Source organism: Pipra filicauda, unplaced genomic scaffold (assembly GCF_003945595.2).
Source record: "Pipra filicauda isolate LSUMZ 115617 unplaced genomic scaffold, ASM394559v2 scaffold35_size7292922_pilon, whole genome shotgun sequence".
Classification (NCBI taxonomy): Eukaryota; Metazoa; Chordata; class Aves; order Passeriformes; family Pipridae; genus Pipra; species Pipra filicauda.
In genome coordinates this window covers 1297987-1323924 of record NW_024104487.1, presented here as the reverse complement: position 1 = coordinate 1323924, position 25938 = coordinate 1297987, and the positions used below count along the sequence as shown (strand labels likewise).

General features: G+C 35.4%; 1 protein-coding gene across 2 annotated transcripts in view; it reads left to right on the top strand.

The window, feature by feature from the left end:
- The window catches only part of UHRF2 (ubiquitin like with PHD and ring finger domains 2), a 78093-nt gene that overhangs the window by 7730 nt on the left and 44425 nt on the right, over window positions 1-25938 (top strand). For both annotated transcript variants that reach the window (XM_027709719.2, XM_027709720.2), the window contains exons 2-4: window positions 5818-6060; window positions 9746-10008; window positions 23466-23684. In XM_027709719.2, the coding sequence (XP_027565520.1) occupies window positions 5818-6060; window positions 9746-10008; window positions 23466-23684 (725 nt within the window). The remainder of the gene's footprint in view (window positions 1-5817; window positions 6061-9745; window positions 10009-23465; window positions 23685-25938) is intronic.

Sequence of the window (25938 nt, the reverse complement as noted above, 5' to 3'; positions counted from 1 at the left end):
TATTTTCCAGACACCAATAACTTCTTTGGTTAGTGTTTTATGAAGTGTTGTGGCCTGTCTGTATTCTATTCTGGAGGGACGTGGATCTAGACACTTGGAGAACTTGGTTGTCCAGATGATTCACCTACATGAGTGCTGAAGAGAGAGAGCAAAGACAGAGCAATAATTTTATTTTTTAATTAATAAATTTTCCTTCTTGAAATGAGGCAATAGTCTGTCATTTGTATCTGTTTATTTTTAACAGCAAACCATGAAATCCAAACCAGGATAAAAAGCACTAATAAGGATAACTTAGGAATTCTTTTTTGTTCTGATGTTTTTTTTTTCCCCCAAGTCAGATAGACATTTATTTCCTATTTAGGAAAGTAAATCTTTATTGTAGTTAGTTTTTGTATGAGAGGGATTGGTGTTGCTGTCTAGTTTGTATTAGGATCTTTGCTAAAACCAGCAGCAATAAGGAAGGGAGAGTTAGGAGAAAACATTCAGGAGTACCATTGTGAACAGTATGAACAGGGTGTCCTTATGACTACACAGGATATATGTAAAAACCTCATTTAAAATGTGGAGAGAGTATAATGAAGCCTGCACTTGAGAACCAGTCTGCCTTAGACATGTGAGAAGGAGCCACTAAACCTCATAGATGTGGAGTCTTTGCTTAAAGATGTTTGCATTTTTATCCTCTTAATATAACAGATTGTCTGAGGAGTTTTATTGTTCAGGGCCAGGAATATCTTTTTGGACCCTCAACAGTTACTGCTACATCACTCAAAAACTGTCATTGATGGCATTAGAACTGCCCCATGTGCAAGAATATAGGATGTTTAAGTGGAATCATCACCAGACAGAGCAGCCTGTATTTTTTGACAGAGCAGCCTGTATGAGACTTGTAACAGGTACTATTGAAACTACAGTTGCTTGAGAAGGAAGAGGATCTCCTGGAGTTGCAAACACTTGAAGACAGCACATATTAAATGTCCCAATTCATATAAAGACAGTAACTTTCTTTTTGTGGTTGTCTACTAGATCCTCTTTTATTTAACCTTTGTCTCTGTTGCAGCTGAGGAAACTGTACTTCCTTGGGAAACAATTCCAGTACACAGTTATTGTAAAAACCTGACAACATGCCTAGTACTTTGAATGTGGTTAATACATGAATTTGAATATCCTGGAATCCTGAAGCATTCTTTTCAGATACAAGTTTTTCATGTGAAATAAAAATACTTTTCGGGTTCTCTTTCAGCTTTGAAAGTGTAAACAAACTGAGCACACTCTGAAACTGGCTGAAGTCCTTAAGCGAAGGGTACAGTGTTGTGCAGTAAAGGTTATTAAAGTTTTCTTGTTCTGTATTGGTCCCATTGCCCAGAACTCACTTATTACATACTGGTAAGCTGATTTTGAATTTTCAGTTAGGCTTTTCATTACTAGATGCTGGTTAGAGATGTGTTGGAATGCTTCTGTGGAATTCAATTCCAACAGCCTTCCTGCAGGCAAAAAAGCTTAGTTTTGTACATCAGTCTTGAGATAGGAAATACGGGTAGTTATAGAAGTCCACATTGCTTGCATAAATGAGTACCCTGCTGGAAGTTATAGGTTCTGGATTTCTTCAGACTAACTTACCCTCTGGATAACTCCTGTAAACAACTCTTAACCAAGGTTCTCTACTGAACTTGAGCTCAAAGCTCTTTACCCTTGTGCATTTCCTGTTCAGTTTGCAGGGTGCGTGTAATGCCTATGCAGAATAAAAGATTGGTGTTGCTTAACTTTTCATCATACTTTGCTAATTAAAGAACTCACCTGCATTCATTATGGTTTCTTTCATCTCTATTGCTAGATATAGGCATTGCTCTAGTTCTTGGAAAAGATACCCTCAGAAGATGCTTAAAGGCACACTTTCATAAGTGATTAAATATCTTGATTGTCAAGTGGAATGGCTGGATTAAGGTGACCCAGGGACTTATGCTTCTGGATCACACATTAAGATAATAACAGTAGGTAATGTGTTCTTACAGGAATTATTATGTGCTTTCTTGAGAGGTCTCTCTACAAGCTGTATAACCCATAATGAACTGTGCTTCTGCTGGGACTTTTAGTTAATGTGATAATAATTGGGGAATTACTTGCCAGGCTTAATTTTTTTCCCTCAGGTAATGCAGTGTCATACCACATTCTGCATGATCGTTCATGTTCGCGTGAGTGCAGCTTCTGTATACTTTTAAAGTAGTTTGTGGCTTGACGTTATAAGACGGTTCTTCTAATAGTGGTAGTAGGTAGGTATCACTTCCAGTATTGCATTGCTACAGCTGCTCTCGTGTAGTAGAGTAAGCAGTGTTGTCTTACCTTTAAGTATCTATAACAACCTTTTTTAGGAATATTTTGAAATTGGTAGTGTCTGTAACATATGATGGTAAGAGTACATTTGAAAGATGTAATCCGTTTTTCTACTTGTATTTAGAATAATGAAAGGCTGTTAGATACAGTAAAGCTAGCTGCTCTTTAGTGCCATTTCATTCAGAATATGTTAATGAAGCCTCAGGGGCTTTTGAAGCATACCAGTCATTAAGAGGAAGAAAAACTGAAAGTAAAATCTACTGCTAAGGGAACAAACGCATCTTCTTGTAATGACAGGAGGATCAGAAGAGCTAGCAAAATTTTGTAAATGAAGTTGCCTGTTCAGTTATTTTTGCTTTAGTACATGTTCTAATCACTCATTAAGAAATCATAACTGACTTGAATGAGATTGATTATCTGGTAATTGCGTGATTACTTTCGTTTCTCATTTGCATGTATAAACTTGTGAATGACAAGTGTCCTTAAATGCTTAGTGAATGATTAAGCAACCATGTAATGTTTGTTTCTTTTCTTTTAATACACCCACCAGGCAAACATATTTTCAGGGAATCTTAGTACCTTTACGCAGCAGAATGAGATGAAATTCTTTATTGTAATTCAAGAAAGAACATCTTATAGTTCTACTCTCCTTCTGTATGGAATGGATTTCTTTAAACACTGTTTTCTAATTTTGTTATTCAAACGATTTCAATTGTCAGTGATGCAGTAATGCTAGATATAGGTATACTTGCAGATTCACACCTTAGTTCTTGCGAGGCAAAAAGCATGTGAACTTGATTCTGCTTATTGAGTTTCTATGTTCTCTCCTTTGTTTCTAGAAGCTGACACTGTTGCAGTGTCCTTGACTTGGTCTAAATTTATACTGTTGCTCATACTTGAGAACATACTTTTTGCTCATATTGTAAACAGGTGCTCTTTCCTTGTCATGTTGCCAAACACTACAAACTGCCTTGTGAAGTGTGCTTATAGTAATCTTATCTTTGTTACAGTGCTTTTAGACTTAAGTGTAATTTCACTAGTCATAGAATTACTATTTTGGTGTCACAAAATATTCCTGAAAGAATATAGATGATAAAAACAGAGGAAAAAACTTGTGATCACAGAATCATGGAACGGTTGGGTTGGAAGGGACCTTAAAGATCATCTAGTTCCAAACTCCCTGCCATGAGCAGGGACACTTGCCACTAGACCAGGTTGCTCAGTCTTTTTTTTTTTGCCTCTCAGGCTAATAGGGAGGATTTAGTTTTGTATTGGATATATAACTTATTCTGCAGTCATTACTGAATGGTGTATTATTTCAAGGTGATTATTTGTTTTTGTTTTGGGTTTATTTGTACTCTGAATATAAGAATAGCACTTTAAACTTAAAATGGTGAAAATGCAAACCTCTTTTGGTATGGAAAGCCCCCAGTCTTGTTGTAGGGCTGCAAGAGCATTTCTGTCCCCTTTGTTAAAGACTTTTCAAAGGGATAGAAATGTATAATATGTGACATGGTGAGACAGAAAAGGTTACTTGAACTTCTTAAGTAGCTTGCTCCTCAGTATGAAGACCTAAGCCTACAGGTCCTGGCATATGACGTGGTGTTGGTAGTCACCTGTAGAATCACAGTTGCTGGAGGTTTCCCCTCTAAGGCTTGCATTCCTCTAATAATTACAGCATGAAAATCTTCAGTACAATTTTGTATGCTGTGTGTTGAACTGGTTTGAAAACAGTCAGCATTACAAGGTTTGTTCCTGTAGCTGTTGACCAGACAGCTGTGTCAGCTTCAATTACTTTGAAACAAGCTGTGAGTTCTCCTGTTTGTAGATCCAGTTGTAGGTGGGTACAATTGTTATCAGCAGTAAAGAGAGTAATTTTTTTTTCACACGGATCTTAGATTTGTGGAAGAAGAACTGATTAATTTCTTGACTGTCAGCTGTCCCCTGCCCTTTAGAGCTGCTTGAGAAAGCAGAGGGGATGGAGGAAGAAATATGCATTCCACTTTTGTCTATCCTGAGATCATTTGAATGTTAGAGAAAACATTCAAATTAACATTAATGAGAAACTTGAGAATTCCTTCTTTATTTTTTTCTGTTCCTTCCTGCTCCCTGCTTTTTCTTGTTGTACTGATATAAGCTCATGAAAATAGTTCTGTTTGGAAAGATTCATGAAACATCAAGTTGTATTGAAAGTAGCAACTATTCTTGGAAAAAGGGTAGATAATTTTTTAATTGCAAAAGTAGTTTGGAAAGATGGGGGAGTTTTTTAAGTCATGCATGTTCTTCTCCCAGTGCATTGTGAAGTAAAGTGTAATACTAGTTTCGATATCTCAAAGCATTGTATTGTACTCTTAGGTGAATCAAATCTCTACTTCAAAGATGCTGTAGGTCATTGAGTGTTTAAGTGAGCAAAGTAGCAGTGATCACTACTCCCCTGTATTTCTTTCCTAACACACAACTTGTCATTTCCTTGGTATGAATTTCTTAGCTTAATAGTACATAGATGAGATCATCAGGTAAAACAAAGATAATAGCAGGTATCTTAAAGCTGTGCAGAGTGGGTCCAAAAATAATGTTTAGTAACCATGTTCTAGGGATGATTTAAAATGTCTACTACTATTTATATTCTGATGTTCTGCAGGATCAAGTTGCATCTGGAATATAGTGGGGCCTGATGTATGAAGTTGTTTGAGGGAGTGCTATACCATGTGTGTTTTTTGGTTTTATAGTAGTTTTATACTTTATAGGTTTTTATAATAGTTTTAATCTGACTGATTAAAAGACTTGATTTCAAATTCAGTCTTGTTTTGATCTTGGGGTGGGGGCCGGGGGGATGGGGAACTTGGCTAAATCTGGAATAAGTATGTTTTCGAATGCTCTCAATTTAGGAGGTTTCTTTTCATGAAGGCCAGTACCTATTTTTGTTTTTGCTTCCCTTTAGGTGTAGTTTCTCTTGCGCAACACTTTCAGATTTTACAGTTTTGAAAAGTAAATGGAGTTGTATGAGCATGAATTTTTTATAGGTAGATATTTTATTTAAGAAATAGTTTGCAAAATACTAGGGAAGTGTCAGGGTACTGCCTTGCTTTCTAGAAAAGCTTGAGAAAGAGGGAATTGTGAAATTGCATAGCTGAAATGCTTAGAACACAATTATTAATTTAAAACTTCTCACATATTTTTATATTTCCTGTCTGTTATGTAAGTGACAATATGAGTTCTACCTATTTCTTTAAAAGAAAATCACTGCATTATATTGGGAGTTGATACATAGTTAAAAAGTCCAAAGTCTGTAAAGATGTCTATTTGTAGTTTTAAGCCTTCCTTGATGAGAGTTTGTTTTTGCATGTACTGAAGACTTAGGTTTTTATTTACCTGTAATAAATGGCTTGTCTCTTCTGGTCTGTACAATTAATGCCCGTAAAAGGAAGATTTGCAAACTACTTACGTACCTTAAGGTGGAATTTTACAAGTACACATTTCTTTTGACAGCTAGAAGATGGACACACTTTATTTGACTACAATGTTGGACTAAATGACATAGTACAGCTTTTGATACGTTCTGAATCTGAAGCTCCTACTGCTGCTTCTGTGACAGATCAAGATGGAGAAGTCAATCCTTGTGCTGTTTCCAACTGCAAGAACAAAGCGAAAAAAAAAAATAGTGGATCGCCCAGTCAGCCATCTACATCATCTCGCTCATTCCTCATAGATCCTGGCATTGGACTGTACAAGGTATGTACAAACTTTAAAAGCTGGAAGCTTACCTCACTCTTTTGGGTTTGATTTTATTGTTAAAAAAGTTTGTTTTATTATTTAAAGGATTGTAACCTCATTGCTTTCTTTTATGATTTAATAATTCTTCAGTTTGTCTTAAATGAAATTCACTTCATTTAAACTAACTCGTGCAGAGTCATGAGAGTTCACAAACTCTGACACATTGTGTTCTCCAAAATATGTTCTCCAGAAAGTTTAGAGTAGCTGTGAAACAAATACTTTTTTGTGGACAGAAGAAGCTAATAAAGAAAATATGTGGAGGAGTGTAGCTTTTTCCCTTCTTTTTTCTTCAAGCTTGCCAAATAATTGGTTTAATACTAGTGGTTCAGTGCTGCATTAGAATGAGATAATCTCTGGAAATACACAATTTCTTTAAGCTGTATGTGATGTGGTGATTCCTCTCTTAATGTAGGGTTTTTAGGAATCACATATGTAGTATTCATTTAGTTTTGTACCTCATTTAATTTTTTTATATTATCATGTAGGATTACATCAGACTACCAGAAGTTTAATTTAAACAGAAAATGGGCAGTTTCCAGATTGCTAGCTTATTGGACATTTAGTATGTGTATATGTATGTATCTATGTATGTGTATGGTAGCAATTCACCTCCTGTTTGGGTGTTTCTTTAGATAAGACATAGCCATAACAGTAATTATTTTGTCGGAAAATGTCCACAATTGCAGAGAAGTAATAGAAGGTTGAGGCTGTGGTAAATTGGCAGACTTGCCTTAAATCGTTGAAGAACTGAGGAGACTGGCTGAGAAAACAAGTTGGGCCTCTTGCTTATCTTGTGCCTCATTACTTGTGAATTGATTACTTTTTCAGCCAACTGTATGTTTTCTTTATATAGAGAGAAAAATTAAGGGTATAGCCATTGCATTTTTTCCTATTTGTAGATAACAGTATGAGTGTGTAGAGGATTTCAGTATTAGAAAACTGAAGAATGTATTTTTAGCCACTTTTGTAGTTCAAAGGTAGTAATGTTGTCTAATAAAAGTCAATAGAAAAGACCATAAACTAAGCTATGTTAGATGGCTAAACAGATTGATATATTTAACCATTTTCCATTTTCTTGTTGGTCAGATAATAAGGAATTGTTTAGTTACGGGAAGAAGTAGTTTGTGCAGCTTCTGTCTGAGGGAAGTCCTGTGCCTCACTAGATCTTTATTCAGAGCTAGACTCAAGAAAATACCTGTTGCTTACTCTATGTTATGAATAGTCGCAGCCTCTGTACCATGCTCTCTCTTTCTGATTTCAACTACCAAAAGGAAAGATAGCCTGTATGGGACCTATAATGAAAAAAAAAATGATAGAGTTGATATTGGAAGTACATGTTAATAATAATTAAATTATTGTTAGATGGTTAAAATAGTGATTTAAACAGAGTTCCATTGTATATTATGTAAATTAGAATGCTTTAGGTTGTTTTTTATTCCAGTTGTACCTGATGTCTGTTATTTATATGTGCTCTGAAGGACTAGTAGCAGGGTGGAATTATGTTCAAACTCCTGTTCCTTATTACTAAGACTGAAAATCATTAGTAGTATCTCATTTAAGAACTGGGGGGCCGTCTCAAGGTGAACTTAGCATCTGTGAAGGACCCTGCCTTGGCTAAGCAATGGCCAAAAGGAGGAATACAAGACGAGTTGCAAGAGTGGAGTTACAGTAACACTGCTTGGGCATGTGGGAATGATGTTAAAGAAACTAGAGCTCATTCAGAAGCCATGTGCATGTTTCCCTTTCTCATATGGTCTTCATAACTTTTCTTCCAAAAAACTCTGACTGTAGTAAAAAAAGTTTAACCGAAGAACACTAGCTTGGAATAAAAACCACACAAACTGAATCTATAATTAAAATCAGTGTTTGTTTAATGCTGTCTGTAAAGAGCTACTGATAAAACAGTTCTTAAACAAGACACCTCTAACTCAAAATAGTTGTCTTATGTGCCTCAGTGGTCTGTGGTAATAATTACTTGCCTTTATTCTTTACAAGGGTGGGAAGTATGTTTTGTAACTGTTCACATAAGATTACAGAAGCATGCATTGAAGAGGAATGATTAAGGGAGTTGGCACTAATTTATGATTTTATTCTACTTTTTTTGTTGTTTTGGTGGTTTTGTTTGTTTGTTTTGTTTTGTTCTGGATCTGGTAATGATGATTTTTGACTTTGCTAACATGGTTTCTCTGGCACTTCCATAACTGGTTGCAAGAAGCAGAAGCAGATGAAGGAATCTTTACTAGTGTGTATCTTGTTCAACTGTGTTTTGGAGAAGAGGAACTAAAGCTCCCCTTTTGAGCTACAACTGATTCAAACACATAAGGTTGTGTAGGAATGCCTTCAAGAGGGTTCCTTCTAGAAGTGCCAGAATCCACTGATTATGTTTAAAATAGATTCACAGATTTAAAATGAGGCTGCCCTTCTCTGATTTGTTTGTTATGTGGCTGAAATTGTCATTCTGGTAAAAAGCTGTACTTTGAATGCTGTACATTGTAAGAACGAATAAGAAAATACATGTCCATGCATATATTTTACATGGGTAGAAAAATAAAACCTTGAGTTTTGGAAGTTATTTTAGGAAGAGGAATGGAAAAACCTCAAGTATTGCTTTCTTGGGATAAACTTGTTAGCTGAAACTGCTGTCCATTTTGCTTTCCAATACCTAAGGGCTGATTTACCCTAAATGTTAGAATGTTTTTGTGTTTGTTTCTGTGAAAATATAATAAGATTATTCAGATCTTAGAAACCAGCCTTTGGGGTTTCTAAGAGTGAGTATCTGTCTGGTATGATGTTGGTACTTGACAAAGAGTAGAGCTTAAACCATAAACATGCATGTGTCTCATAGTGTTTATTAAAGATATTTTCTGTGGTATGGGTGTGCAGTAGTTCTGTTGTAATCATTTTTTTATACTTGGTGTACTTTTGAAGTATTTTAAAAATCTTTTCTTTCAGTGTTCTCCGTATTATTAAAGGAACATCTGTTTAATTGGCTGAAGACTTCAGAAAGTTAAATGTGATTTAGAATAAAAATGGTTTGGTTGCCAGTAAATTAATACCGGTAGTACTTGTGAGTACAGAAGGGAGAAATGCTTGAGATAGTTTCATTTCTTACAGTCATAACATTTTGGCTGACTGTGTGGGCAACCTTGTTAGACTTGTTTTATCTCTCTTCTTGAGTCTTTATTGGTTAAAAAAAAATCATGCAGGCCAGAAGGGTAGAAGGTTAAATAATAACTCCAAGTTGAAGGCTCAGGGAAGTCTGTAAACTGCTGGGTTGTGAGATAGTATTTTGATGCTCTGTGTGCTTCTTTTAGCCATAGAGAACAAATGGTGAAACAAGAGGAAAGTATAATGACAGATCACGTTAATTTTCAGGTTTGGAGGGAAAAACAGAAGAAAATTAGCCTTGCTTTTTAAAATTACATACAGATTATACTAGATTTCAGTGAAGGAAGAGTAATAAAATACTCAAAGTGTAAATGAAAGTATTCATGACTGCATATTCCTTGAACTTGCTTAAACTCAACTGGTTATTATATTTGATTGTTTTATAAACAGTAGCACAGTCAGTTGACTGATTTATTTTTTCTTAATTGGAAGTATATAAAATAAGCATTAATTCATTATTTGATTTTCCTTTTAGATAAATGAATTGGTGGATGCCCGTGATGTCAGCATTGGAGCCTGGTTTGAAGCTCATATAGAAAATGTTACCCGAGCAACAAAGGGACATAAGAATGGTAAAGCTCAAGGGAAGAGTGGTAACACTTACAAAAGGACTAATGGAAACTTAAATCAAGATCATTCTAGAGAAAATGCAAATAATTTGGACAGTACACCATCCACATCTTATTCAGACTGTATGGACACTGGTGAAGAAGCTATTTATCATATCAAGTACGATGAGTAAGTGCTCCTGATACTATTTTGAGGACATCACGTATTGTTATTTGGTTTGTATAAACCAAGAATTTCTTGAAGAAGCTTGGAGTCAAAGAAAGCAAGTTCAATATTGCAACCAAGGAAAAAAAATACTAAAAAATTTTTAACACTTTTCAGTTGGATGTGGCAAATCCATTGGGAGTAATGATATTTTTCATCCCTAAATACTGTAAAGTATTAATTTTCTGTCTCTATGAAGCTTAAAATATATCCTTTCTCTATAAGAAAAAAAAACTTTATAACCAAATTTTGAATATGGCTTTCTCCAAGTAAAGTGTTGTTTTAATTTTTTTAATTATTTCTTATGTATATTGAATTTCGCTTAGTGGAGCTGAAGGAGAACTCCCATTAGGGCAAATTTTGTTACTTGATTTGGATTAACTTTATTTCAGATATAACAGTTGTGCACAAAATTACAGATCTGCGCTTACAGTAGAGATTTGTAATCAAGAACTTTGTGACTGAGGGCTTGAAGTTGATTCTTAAATGGAGAGAGGGCATTAAGGGTGGGTTTTTTTCAGTGTTTGATTTTTTTTTTTCCCTTCTAGTAATAACAAATTCTAAAGCCTGCCGTAGGTGGATGGGAAGTCCTGAGTTTGGAAGGATTCTGTATTTATGAACAGGTTTTGCACCACTTCATTTGCTTGAGAAATCGTTCAGATCTTGGTTTTTAGTAATATGTGTTAAAGCAATAATTTACACTTCTAAACAAATAAAATTTTGAATGAGTTGAGTATTTTTAATTTTTGATACTGAGATTAGTAAAAATACTGCAGTTTGTGCAATGTAGCATGCAGGTAGAAGGATGCAAAGTATGTTCAGTATTAACTAAACCTAGATTTCCAAAATAAGTTTTTAGAGCAGCTATTCCAGCTTCACCTATTTTAATATGTAACTCTGAGAGCACTTTTTTTTCCTCTGACTAGTAATAGATACAACTTAATGCGTTTTTTTTTTTACTCTATACTGAGTTCAGGGTCCATATCTGTGACTGTATAAGCTCTCTACTTAAAATGTTAGAGAATTAAAAAGGTGGAAATAGAAATGCAAATATGTCATTGAATATTACAAGAAATACTTGAAAATAACTAGTCAACTATTATGATCAAAATGAAAATATTTTTTCTTGAAATTACATGTCTGTTGTGGTGTGATTTGAAAGACCTGGCTTTAAGATTACTCGATTTTACAGTACTGTGGATATATGTAAGTTAGCAGTGAGCAAACATTTCTGAGAAAGTGTTTTTAACTGTTGCAATGAAGTTATGTTATTTTTTTGTAGATGCTATTATTTTTCATGAGTTAAAAGTACAGAAGTAGAAAAAGTTTCACAACGTTTCTGATTTTTCTTTGGCCTAGTCTTACTAAAGAAAAAGAAGATTGACCTCTGTTTATGTGTATTTCAGGATCTAGCTACTCCCTTTCAGCAGGTGGAAACAAGTCTTTTTGTGCTCTTACAATAAGGTTATGTGAATATATGCAGTACATACTTAGACAACAGAATTAGATAAGGCACAAAAGCATAATGTGGCAAGATAGTCACAATTAAGCTGATCAGTCTAAGGTATTGGAACTCAGAGCTTTTGGAAAGAAAACCTATTGGAAAGTGAAACTTATACATTTATCAGTGACTGGGCTTTTGGTGGATGTTACTGATACAAATATTTCAGGGTTTCACATTTTTTTCTTTCAGTGTCACCCAGCATGCACATTCTTATGGTAGCTACATACGTGCTCATACCACTTTGTTTTCATACATTAGTATTTACCTCTTTGATGTCTGTAGACAACATGTGTATCCTGCCACCTTTATGCTTAATGTGGATAAATAGGGAGGTCATAGTGTGCTTTGCCACACAGTCAGTCATTTTCTACTCCAGAAACTAATTAATTTTTCTCTTCACTCCTGTTCTTCTAGGTTCGTATTTTACTGTGAGTACTATCTTCTGCACAGTTACCTGTGCCTGGGTGTTTTGTTTTTCAGGTGCGGAATGTGCATTTTGCTGCCAGATGTACTTGGCATTCTCTATCCTTGCTGTGTTGTTTTGGAGAAGCTCTTTTCCCTTTTATCTCTCAGGGGTGATGGTTCTCATGGGTAGCATAGTTTCAGCTCTGTTTTTCCTGCAACAAGTATATTCTTACATGACATCAAAACACTCTACATTGTCTGAAACAGAATAAAAATTACTTACGAATGGAAGACCCAAAACTGGTTCCTGTAAAGCCATCAAAATTACTTTAATATATTGGAAGGACTATGTGTCAGAGGTGGACACGGGTACACAACTTCTCAAATCATAACTGGTGCTCCTTTGTCTGTTACATCTTTCCAGTTAGGAAGGAAAAACCATGGAAAAGAAGGTTACAGTTGAGGGATAGGTCACCTGTAATGCATTGAATTTGTCTACTCTAGCCCCCCTATGTTACTACACTCCTATGTCACTGTGTTCTCCTAGAGCAGCTCTTCTTAAAAGGTGAAGCAGGACTTTCTTCTTAAGTGAGAAAGCTGACTTCAGCAGTAGTGTTGCTAGATTTACATATCACAGGTCCTCTGCAGAACTTGAACACGTTGGTATGCAGTCTCAGATTTCATAAAAGTGTGCCTCCTCTGAGGGGCTGAGTTTTAATTTGTTCCTCTTTCCACTTCTTGTTTAAATTGTGTGGTTACACACCACACCCCGGGCTGTATGTCTAGTATTTAACTACATTGCTGCAGTTGTTGTAAGGCCCACATATTTCTGCAGAGATCGTTCTTCTTAGAGAAACCCTAAGGCCATTGGAAGGAACAGAACTTCTCAGTTTCAAATTAAACTGGAGGCACAGTTCTTGATAAGATCCAAGATTTAAAAGACTTGTGGTGCTTGTTTAAGAGCCTTATTTATCTTCATCAGTGAGGAGACCGAAGTATCAGTTTTATCAGTGCTGACCTTCAGGCAGTACCAAATTGCTTGGCAATTTGTAGCTATGTAATTTCTGCCTGACAGAACATCTTCTCCTTTCAGTTTCTGAATGCAGCTTTTTCCCTGGAGGCAGCATTGTTTGCAAGTGTTTTTGAGTTTCTGTCAGTGTCATCTTTGCCTTCTGACACTTTATTCACTGTATTTCCATTTCACCTTTGCAGTTTTGGGTATCACAAAGAGCCATTAAAAACTTTGAAGTTAAGGGTGTGCTATGAAGTTTCATACAATGCTAAAATACATTACTTTCTTCTGCTCCCAACAACTGACTTTGAATACAGAAGAAGTGAACCTGCCTTAAAAAGAAGAAAGCCAAATCCTCTGACTTGTGATGAATCCAACACATGCTTAGATCTTAAAGTTAACTGAGATGACTGTAGATAGTCTCCACCACAGCTTGCTTAAGAATCACTTTCAAATCAGAAACTGGACATTTTGATAGTTCCATAAGCAAGTGTCTACAGTGCTGTGTCATATGAAAGTTTGTCCTTTCCTCTTAACTTACTCTATTTCATTTCTGTTGCTGGTGTAGCACTGGTTGTAGTCTAGTTAGTTTTGGGGAGACAGTGCTCATTCAGGGAGACAGTTCTCATTCTGCAAGTGTTAGCTTCTTGATCATTAACTCTTCCTTGAAATAGTGGAAAGACTTATGGATTTACAACAAATAATGTCTTTTCCTTCCTTTTCCTTTTGAAGTAATTTGTAGTAAAGGCTTTTCATTTAAGAAGGCTTTCATTGGTCGTGACAGGAAGGTTGGATGTTTCTACTGCATGAGAAATGTCAGTATACCTACCTATATAGATTTAGTATAACTCAAGTGTAGGTAACTTTTTTCAGGACCATTGTGTTAGGCTGATGATATTCCCCCTCAGGTTTTATAACAGTAAACAGGAAAGTTTAATTTAAACCATGAGGTAGTTGGGATATGTCATAAGTATACTGTGATTATTTATTTTAGGGAACTACGTACTTCTAATTACTTCATGCTTAATGTGAGCTGTGGAGTGATGCCCTTGGAACTCTTTCAGATCTGAAAGTAGTCTGAGGTCTCTTTGTTTCTCAGACCAAGAGATTATGGTTCCAGTCTGTGTCAGTTCTGTGTAGGATGTGTGTCAGATGTTTTTATCATCTGTAGAATTTGTGTGGATGTCTTTGATGATGTCTGAAAAGCAATGTGAGGTAGGATGCACTGTAATTGAATTACATGCCCAGCCTGATTCTGGCAATTTTGGTAGCCAGATGACCATAACTGTTAGTGAGGATTTTGAAAAGCTTTATCAAGTTCCTAGATCTATACAGGTGGAAGTTAAGAGTATTTCTAATAGCAGATTTATTAAGAGTTGATTCCCCTCCCTCCCCCTTCTCCCCTAGTAGTTCTTAGTTTTTCATTTTACTAAAAATGACTGCCTTCTTGGCTAACAGGAAGACTTTAACCGGATGGGATTCAAGTTTCCAAGTACCTTAGGGTTCTTGTTGTCCATTAGTGTTGGTCTTCAAAGAGAAACCTTGCTAACTTTCTGTTGTCTGATGGATCTTAAGCACTATTACATTAATCCTTGCTTCCATACGAACCAACTTTTAGTTGGTTTCCCAGGCTTCTCTTCTTGCACTTTACTGAAGTTACTGTTTCTTCTGGGTTTGGTGAAAATCCTCTGGTATATGAGGGATACTAGTCATTAATGGTGTGGAGAATTGATAGTTCATGTTAATCTTCAGAGCCTGTGGCAACTAGCTTGCGACTTCAGTTGTTCAGCAAGGTGACTTCCATGATTTCCTTCTCTTCTATAAGGAGAATGACAGCCTGCATGTGGGTTTCAGCTTATGGGGGGGGAGGGTAGGGTTAATATTACAAGGTTTTTTGGGGATCTAGTTTAGATTTTGTCTTAAAGTAAAATTCAGCCTACTTCTGATTTTGTTTAGGAAACTATTTTTCCTACATGCTTTTTAAGTTGTGTAGGTTTTCCTAAGTTGGATAGAATAGGCATCATCCAACTTGCTTTGGACCTGTTACTTCAGGTGGTTCCTATATCATCTCTGCTGCTAGCTAGATGTTCAGAGGATACAGTGATCTTGGAGATGGTCTGAGTGGATGCTGGTAATTTGGAAATATGTGGCAAGGCTCCTAAGATAGAGCTTAAGTTGTGATACACTTTTAATTCCTACATTGTTAAAGAATGCCAACATTCTGGATATCTGTAGAACATTAGTTCTGCCTATTACTTGTGTTTAGAAACTACGCTGTCCTTGGATGCAATTCTACAGAAATTACTGCATAACGAAGAAATCGGAAGCCCACTCTGTCCAAACTGTGTGCATGGGGAGCTACTGACTGTGCTTGTAGACTGATGTGTAGGTAGTTTTGAGAGCTACTTAAAAGCAACTGATTTCTCTGAGGTATCATATCCTTGTGCATGTGTGTGTTCATCATTTATCTGTCCTGGAGCCTGTATGCTGTTGGGTTTTTGAAGCTGAGTAGAACCAACAGCTCTCTTGTGCAGACAAAACAGTCAGCTTTGAATGGGGTGAACTTTGTTGCACATAGCCTGGCAAAGCAGGCATGGTCAGGAATGTGGCTTTCCTAGAGCGATACTCTTGTTTGCATTCTGGGTGTGCTGACACTTGTTTCTTGTAGACAGCTCTGTTAGGTAGTTGCTGCTAGTGGTGTATTCACACCTAATCCCTGTGCCAGAAATGTAGGGCAGGAAGAACAGGAAGAGGAGAATGTGTGTAAATCTATGGCAGTTACAGAGGCAATTTTGTTTTCATAATAAACCTGAGCAATGCATTCCTAAAGAATTAAATTACTGATGGGTAGTCCATTTCATTTTTCAGCATGAAGGATTAAGAACTGCATCAACTTTCATTGGTATCTAGTAAGACTGATGTTTGTGCGTTCTTACGTTGCTGCTACTGTTGCATCTAAATAAAAAATTGGTGTGTTATGTATGCTTTTATCAGATATTATTGCTTATTAGGAGCTGTAGTTCTCAAAAATAAATTCACTTACTGTTCTAAACTCCATGGACCATTTAACAAAAAGACATTCCTTATGCCAAAGAGATTACAGCCTGCTTTGAAGGTAAAGGAACGTAAGAATATGCCATTACCATACCTGTAAGGCTCAATCAGTATGTCTCCCTCATTAGCCATTCAGTCTTCCATAAGCTGTGTAAAATGTCATAAAAATGAACATTATTGTGGAAAATGCTGCATTAATTATAGACACTCAAAACATAAATAGAGCCCAGGAAAATATCAGTGTACGTGGTAGCTTATGATAGAAGCAGACTGATCACAGTGACCCAGGACACCTGTTTGACTCTTGTATTCCTAAGTGTAAACTCTTGCCTATTTCGGTTGAGTTTCATTTGTCATTTGTTGTCCAGACTGTCATTAACCTTTGAAAAATAATGTATTTTTATACAATTCCGCATTTTCATTTAAAGTGTACACACACACACACACACACACACACACACACACACACACACACACACACACACACATGCTCACATGTTAAGAAAATTAGAATTTCACTGTGTTGCCACAGAGGTTAAAAATAGAGTCATCCTGTGTGGCTGTGTAAGTAACATGCAAGACACAGTCTCATAATTGGACAGCACAATATTTTGAGACAATGAGAAGAAAAGTTCTAAGTACTACCTAAATAACTCTGAAAAATAATTGCTTTCCTCTTGAAAGTTACTCCCTAGCTGAAAAGATCATCAAGAGGATATATTGTTAAACTTGTTATTACTTTCTCAAGGAATGGTTTGAATATTAGACTTGCTTAACAGGTCCATTTTTCTGGATGCTTTTAATGTGAAATGTTTAGATAAAGTTAGTAGGCTGGGATTAAATAGAATGTGTCTGACAAGTCACACAGGTGAAAATACTGATAAATTGATTTTTGGAGACCAAATGACATGGGCCATTCTCAGATGAGGTGGCCCCTGCTTCTTTCTCTTACTTCACTTCCCAACTATGTACATCTGATAGTGAAGTTGCAATTAGTTTGGTGGTTGTGTGACTGTACAATAAAGTGCTCTTGTTTCCTAATATAAAAACTATAAAAAACTGTATCTAAAAACTAGTGTCCACTAAGTGAAAATTACTGGTTTTTAAGTCACAGATCCAATCAAATAAATTTGCCCAGTGGGGCAGAACATGGGAAAGAATCACTGCTTCTTTGAGAGGTAGCTGCTTTGTGCAGCATTAGTGACAGTGCATGATGTGAACAGTTCTGTTTTCTCTTCTGTGAAGAAATACCAAAATACATCCTTTGCATACTATGTGTTTCTCAAATAAACATGTTTACAAGGGTTAACTGAATTATTTGACTGTTTTCTTTATATACAGTAAGCACAGGAAATAGCACAAATCGGAAAGGTGTATGCTGTCAGATTCCCGGCAGTAGTCTCAGACATAGAAGTGAGTAGACTGGGGAGAGCTTCCTTCTGAAGGATATGAAGTTAATGGCTAGAAACGTGAAGAATTGATGGGAGCTATAGAGTACAGTTTCATTATGGCACCTGTTTCCTTTGGTTCATGTTGGACAGTTTAGAATTTCAGAAGAGGAAGAGGAATAAAAACTATACTGTCTCCCAAGTAGAATTTTCTCTTAAGCAGTGTCTTCCCAAAGGGAAACATGTATTTTCTTTGACCTTGTATTAGTAACAAACGTTTTTTATAATTAGTCTGAATCACTACTTGGAGCACCTCTCCTACCTATGTAATTTTGTTTTCTAGTTTCTAATATCAGTGACTAGTTTGTTTACTCATTCAAAACTTTTTCTTCATACAGATTATTAGGCAGTGCTAAAATAATAGAACACCTGCTCTGTCAGATGTAAGTCTTCATTCTTTACATCCTCATTAGAAAGAGTGCCAGTACAATGTGGCTGTATAGGCCTATTTGTTCAAACTTGAAAGTATTTGGAGGGAGTAGGCTGCTCACTACTTTTCATTTCAGGAAGTTGATTCCTTGTAAGGTTCTTTTCCCATTTGCACTCCCATTATGCAGTTTCCTGACTGTATAATCTGTGTTTAAAAATGTCGAAGTGTTAGCATGTATTAGTAGTCAGGGTTTTGACAATAGGCATTAACTGTAAGACTTGGATTTGTAACGATGTAGACACTTTGTGCAAACTAGAAAGGAAACAGTTTGAGGAGAAAATATGGGTGTTTCTTGTGTCTCTTTATAAAGGATTTGAGCTAAGGGGAGGGAAGTTTTGCTGTCCTTGTAGTTGTTTGAGAGAACAACTAAAATATCAACAGTTAAACTTTTTTTTTTTTGTTTTAAAACTGATACTCTCAAAAAAATGGTTTGATCAGTGAGAATGAGATTGAATCTTACAGTTTATTTATTTGTCTTAAATTAGCTGTAATCCTTGCACCATCACAGGATTGCACCCCTGAGGAGAGGTTTTTAAAAAAAAAATCTTTTGGTAATTGTGTGACTTCTCGTCTTGTGTGCTACCTAGTGAAGTAAACCTGTTTTTTATTATTCACAGTAATTAAACTCATTATACCACAGTATTGTATTAAAAGTTGAACATTCTTTTTCTTTCTTACAACTTCTGAACTTATGTTTTGATACTCTTATTTCCAGGTTGTCTCCCTTCAGGGTATCCATATTGTCTACACAGCGCAGTCGTGTAAGACTAGAAGTTAATTTTTCTTAACACTCGGAACTAAAATCATTAGGAAAGTAAGATTTTTCTTTTCAGGCTATTAATATGGTTTCTCAGTGTTTAAGCTGCTTAATTGTGTAATTATTAGTTATTAGGTAAGGTTTTCAAAATCTTGTTTGTTTCATGTGACTGATTTTTATCTTTATTGATATTCATTATGCTCTCTATTCTGTCTTTTGAAATGCATTACTTTTTTTTCTTGCAATAACAAATTGTCAGACCTACTGGTCTTTTGGAAGTGCAAATACACAGCTTCATTCATAGTTGTGGCTTACATACTTTTCCAGTGTAGTGCTTTCTGAAACACTATTTGATTTCTCAAACACTGCAGCAAAATTAGGCTCATTAGTTCCTCAGGTAGCAAATTATCAAGGAGTGGTGGTGGTGTGAATATAGTTTTTATTCAGGTCTACCTTCTTAGTCAGATTTACCTGCTCTAGGACTTTGTTCCTTTTTCTTTCTTCTTTTGTTTTTGCCCTTCTATTCTTTCATTTCAGAGTGTGTATTGACTTTTCTGAATTTGTTGATTGGGAAAATAAATTATGCTTTAATTTTATTAATATTGGAAAAACAGCAATTAAAGAAATTGTACTTCTACACTAACATTCGTTACCATACTTTTATGGACAAGGCTTGTCTTTTTTTTCTATAATTTTATCTTTCCAGTCCCATTTGTTCTGGTAACAGCTGTGAAAGTTAAATACTATGTTGCAAGTTCTCAGTACATTGAGCAGACTTATGTTTATTCTGACATGAAACTAATGTGTGTCTTGGTATTTGAGTATTTTAGAAACCAAAACCAAGCATAGCCAAGAAACACTGGAATCTTTACTTCATGAATAATTCTTTGCTATGGAAGCTGTCTACACTGATAGGAAATCTCAAGAAATCCTAGATATGATAGTGTTAGTAATTACAGTTAGACATCTCAGAGGGGGAAAATTACAGGTAAATAGACTTCTTTTTGGCAATATTCATTAAACTCTTACAGTTATTCTTGCTATTATCATGTCTCCTTTTTCTAATAATAGGTGCCAAGTATCATAAAAAACCATGGAAAACCAAGAAACTGTCCATGACTGTTTTAAATTTAAAGGTTTAATTGAGTCATATAATCTTCATTTCAACTGTACCAAATTTACAGTAGTCTAAGTAGAACCCTGCTGTGAAAATGTTTCTGTTTTGTCTTGAGGGCATCTCAGGATTTTAAAAGTAACTCAGTAAATAAGAAAACAATTTCAGTAAACATCCATGTCTGACAGTAGTCCTTTATTACAGTTTGCCAGAATTGGTTTTTCACCTAATTCTTGAGGTTAAAAGGTCATATTTATTCTCTCTATGTTTTGGGTTATCTACGCAAGCCCACATATTCTTATTTTGTGATTTTATGCTTAAATGTTATTTTTGTGTATTTAAGAGATTAGGTTTTAAGTTAATGTGTGATTTTTACAAGTGACATGTTAATCTTCGGGGAAATGAATGTGGAGGTAGTAGCATTTTGTAATGTGAGTGTGTTTTCCCGTATTAAGTAAATTGGGGCATTAGACACTTTTGATGGGACAAGTTTACTGTGGAAGTACTGTCTACATAGTATAATAAGGAGCAGTGGTACTGACCTTAGCATAAAGAGTTTAACTCTGCAATTTTGAGCCTAACTGAAAAGCTTGTGGCAACTGCTGTTTCTGCTGTTCTGCCCAAGGTGTCCATTATGGACAAATGTGAAGGATTAGATATCTGCTAGCATTCACCAACCACCATAAAAGCGTATTTCTGTGTGAAGGCACAGCAGTAAAAACCATTCAGTGTCTGGAATCCTTTGCAGAAGAAATGTGAAATCTGACAAATGAAATCTCGTCTGTTTTTTTTCTAAAGTTTCTGAGTTTAAGTATCTGACCAGCTGATTAGAGGAAAAATGCACTCAGTGAAGCCAGCCTTCCTTTTCTTTCTTTGGAAAGTAGTTAGTTTCTTTCTGTTTGTAAAAGGGGACTTCGGGGTTGTCTTCTGGTAAGTGATTTTGTTCTAGTCTTGCTGATAGACAATTTTCTTGCTTGGTTTTTTCATGTGCTACATCTAAGAAAAAGGTGGAGTCATTGTTAGCAATGGCAATATTTGAAGTTCCTCAGCAGTACAGTAGGAAGGATTCTGTTGTAAGTTTTATAGAGGTAGAGAGATAACACAAATCTGAATTTGGGAAAAAAATATTTGTCCAAAGGTCTCCCAGGAAAAACAGAGCCTGAAGGCATTTTAATTTTGAAAGAGAATAGATTTTTCAGATCAAAGTTAAGTTTCTATGAATGTAAACTCTTGTAAGTCACATATTTTGATTTTGATATTTTTATAGTGACACTGAAACTTTTAAAATGTCTGTTGGTTTTTTTTACAGTCCTGCTGATCCCATATGTACTTCTTACTTGATCATTTCACTGTATGCATAAATGATGTATATTTTTGATCTATCTTCTCTAGTTGCTTGATGTTTAAGCCCTATTTTTGTTTCAGAGTTCAAGTAAACTGAGTCTTCATTTACTGTGTTCTACTTGCTGTATTCTCCAAACTTTAGGGAAGTTTTATTGTAAAACTATTGGAACTGATTAGTAGCTCAAACATAGCTGTCTTAAGATTTCAGTAGCCTGTTGTATAATAACATGATGTCATTATTCAGGCACTCAATAAAATAGCCATGATCTCTGTAGTTGCTTTTTGCTCTGTCTTATTACCTGTAGGTGAATACAGCATATGTTTTTGTGGGTAATACAGTTACAGTATTCACAATTATTATAGTAGAATTGTATAGGAATTCTCTTAAGGGAAAGCTACATGACACAAAGGTAAAACCACAAATGTTTAATTTAACTTTTGTAAGTAGCTAAGGATATGTTTTATTACTTGGCTATTGGTTTATCTGAAGGTACACCTACTTCTAAACTGTTGTGGTTCATGTTTCTTTAAACAGAATAAAACAATCACTAAATCTCCCCACTCCCTCCCCTTGTCTCTCATATCAGTAGTAACAAACTGGCATGTTAGATTCAATAGAAGGCATAAACCAAAGCAAAATGAACTTGTTTAAAATGTCTCCAGTTTCATCAGTGGGCTTTCAATCAACTGTTTAGGAGTAGACATTCTGATTTCAGGCTATAGTCTATCAGTCTCAAGCTGTTAATGACAGTAGTTTTAGTATTTCTTTGTGTTGTAAATTACATGTGATTTTCCCAAGATCTTGAAATTATGTTGTTCACTACAGGGAGGCATGCTGAAAAGTGGCAGAGCCATACTTTTATTATTAAGAGTAGGATTTTACCATTACAATTTAACAATGCTGTTTGATAAAGGTATATTAACTAAAGTATGCGTGTTCTTGCTTAAGTGCCAGTAATTGGATGATGAAAATATAATTTGGGATACATCATCCTCATGAGTGTTTGTTAATAAGGAGAATGAATAATTTTAATAGCACTTTTTTATTGGCAGTAGGCTCGGTTTAATTTTCTGTTTAAATTTGTGCTGTGAACTCATGGAATACTAGTTAAATGATGGATAATTTTTATCTGCTTACACACAGTATGAGAGAGACTTTTAGTCTGGTATCTTCCTTTTAACTTTTTGTAACAGGCCACCATTTTTTTTTTTTTTTGCAAGTAGTATTTTCATCGTGTCCATATTTGTGCTGTTTTTCCAGCACATGTGCAAACTATACAGATTCTACTATCATGGAATAATTGCTTAATTCAGAGGATATGAGAAGGCTGTGGTGTTAAACTGAAAAGTTAACATTTCAAATTTGAAAAGCTTTCTTTCCTGCATTGGGATTTTAGTTGTAGTGCTGTCAAATAACACTATGTTAATTCTGCTAAATAAGTCTTTTTCATCTTGGAAAGGAATTGGAGCTTTTCAGAGATTATGCATTACTCTTTGATTTTTGTATGTGTGCTGTGATGGCATACACCAACACAATAGGAAGAAAGCATTTTCTTATGCTAGCAGTTTTTATTGCATTCCTTACTACATCTTGCTAAGAGAAGTGTGCTGTCAAGAGAGGAAATTATTCCCATGTTTGTCTTCCTAGATATTTTGGATTTGCAATTTGTGGGAGAAACACTTTAAATTTGTTAGTTCAGCTAGTTCATTGGCAGACTTAGTTCTGTTTCTCACTTACTTCATTTTGTAGTTAGGCTTTTTATTTAAACAGTGTGCATGGAAAGTGGACTAGAACTATACTTGCCACATGAATTTGATATGATGTGTTTGTAGGGTCAGATATTTAAGAAGAGCTGGCCTAAATAGTTTGTTGAAGTAGTGGAAATGGAACAAATGCATGAAACCAATGCTAAATTAGAAGTAATTAGACATAGGTTGAAAAACCTAATTTTAATCTTCATTACTTTTACTTCGTAATTTTATTTGGAATATTGACTTTACTGGGAGCAAATGGGCTGTGTGTGTCAAAACCTTGAACTTGATTGCATTCCAGTCAAAAAGAGATTATAATTTTTTGTTGCTGTTTTGGGTGTGTTTTTTTTTTTTTTTTTTTTTTTTTTTTTTTAGAAAACTCATGAACACGTTTTTTTCTCATCTAAGATCAGACAAATTCTTGATACATGTTTAGATGAAAGCTATACTTTAATAAGGATATTAGGTCAGATTTATACTATGTGTCTTACATGCCCAAAGCACATTTAAAATCATCAGCTGCTGAAAAATGTTTTCTGTGACTTTCTCTTCGCTGTTACAGGAGTGATAATCATTGCTGTTGTTGGTTCTACTTTTCAAGGTACCCAGAAAATGGCATAATAGAAATGGACACCATTAATCTCCGACCACGAGCAAGAACCATTCTGAAGTGGAGTGAACTAAAAGTGGGTGATGTGGTGATGGTTAACTACAATGTTGAGACACCAGAAGAAAGAGGATTTTGGTTTGATGCAGAAATTACCTCTTTGAGAGAAATCTCAAGGACTAACAAAGAGGTTCATGCTAAAATTCTGCTGGGGTAAGATTTGTTTGACCAACTCATAAAATCTTTACGTATCATATGAATTATGTTTCGTTTGGTTTTTTTATCTACGAGTGACCACTGGATTAAAATAATGTCATACTTGAATTCCACAGCTGTTTGAATTATAGAACTGCAGTGCTAGTTTTTATGGTGTGCAGACTTACCTGTGAGTGAGAATTTTTACTTTTCCTGAGCTTACTGAAGGCAACCATAAGGTTTTATGTACTATTTGTGGTTCAGATTGAACGGTGTTTTTAAATACTTTTATATTTATATATTTACACTTATATTAATTTATGTATGTATTATATGTTCAATTCCATTGAAAACTGAAAAATCTGGTTTCAGTAAATTTTTAGATAACTGGGAACCCCTAGGTCTCACTGAGTATCAGTCATCTCTGACAGTTTGAATAAGTCTCTGAACAACAATAATTGCTTTATATTTCAGGTATGTTGATTTGCAAAGTAAAAACAAACTGGCTAATTAAATTTTTAAAGAATAGAATATTTATGAGGTATTACAGTTTCTGATATGAGTAGAACATGGAACTGTGGGATGTGAAAATTGCAAGCTTTCATGTGACTGAACTCACCTGGATATCTTTGCTTCGTTTTTCTATTTAATTCCAAAACTTGTGTATAGTTCTTTAGGAACAGTGTCTTCTGCAGATTTCCTTATTGTGTTCTTAGGGATGAACAGATGACCAATCTTTATTGGTAGTCTTGAGGAATTCACTGTAATGTTTCTCCTCCTTTTCATTACCTTCCTCATTCCTTTAGTACTATCCTTTTCTGACACAAAAGAACTAAAAGCAAATGGATCCAGTCTACCATCTCCATTCTTAGAGAAGAGGCAGGTGTGTGGGTACTTACATGTTAGGAATGAAACTGATTTTAAAATTAAATTTCAGCTAAAGTTAAATTTCTTTTCACTGAAGAAAAACGTTGTCATGTCCCACATTTACTCATGAGTAGTATCATTGTTCTGTGAGTGTTTTCTTTAAAATGAATTGGACTATTAGTGTACAGTGTAGTTTTCTTTATGAGAAAGGAGACTATTGTAGCTGTAGGAAGACTTGGTGTAGGACATGGTTAATGGGAAGAGGCACACAGAAGCCTCCATAAATCATGTCTAATTCAGTATTTGTGTAAAAATGCAATCTTACCTAGTACTGGGAAACAGGAAAGACATTGACTTGGGAAATCATGAAAAATGAAAATCTGTTTTGGAATGGTGTGAGGATAGAATAGCCTTTATCCTGGAAGATTTTGTTACGAGGAGACAGAGTTTTTGCTTAGGAAGGCTTTCTGCCTTAAAGGTAACTCTTTCTCAAAGGCAGTTTCAGTGCTTTCTCCCCCCACTCTGCGTACCAAGAGAAGTTCTCAGCCTCTCTGTTGGATATGTGAGAGGAGAGATATAATGCTTACAGAAATGCTACAGGGCTGCTGCAGCCCAGGGACAGTTGGGGGGGGCAGAGATGACAAAACCCTTTAGGGAACAGATTTGCCTTTTCCTGCTGAGGCCTGGTGCTGTCTTGCAGCACCAAGGAGTTTGTAAGTTTTAATGTCTTTGCCTCCGAAATAAAACCTTTGAATCCTTTCCACTGCCTTGGCATTTCTGGGGAAGAGACCTGCATATATTTTACCTTACAGATGGTTTTTAATTTTAGAATTACGGGAGTTTTATTACATAATCTCAGTGCATTATGGTCATCTTGTAATAAGTAGGGCAGGCACGTTGACTTGTTTTGTAGGCAAAGCAAAAAAACTCCGAACTTGAAATGTAAAGCTAGAAAAATTGAGTAGATATTTTGAATTAACTTGGAGAACAGAAGAGATTAAGAAATGGAGGCCAGTCTAGAGAGATGCAGAATTTCATTGTAATGCATTTAGGGCTAGTGGCATTTGGTGAATTAGGGATGGAATTCATGACCTTTTATAAATAAAACTGTCCAGATAGCTGTTTACATGAAGTTCAAATGTCTATTGATAACATTATTTAAAACCGTTGTCTGCATAGATTCTTTCAGAGTTTTCCCCATTTAGTAAAAATAGGATAATCTAAATATGTTTTATATTGCCAAGAGCAAGCACCTGGTGGCTAATGAAAAATTCTGGTTAGGACTCTATAGGGTAGTCTTTTTAAAATCTAAATAAACTGATAGTTGTGCTTCAAATTGCAAGATGGTAACTTGAAATACCATGAGTACTGAGGCAGGTACAGTGGGGGTCTGCATGATATTTAT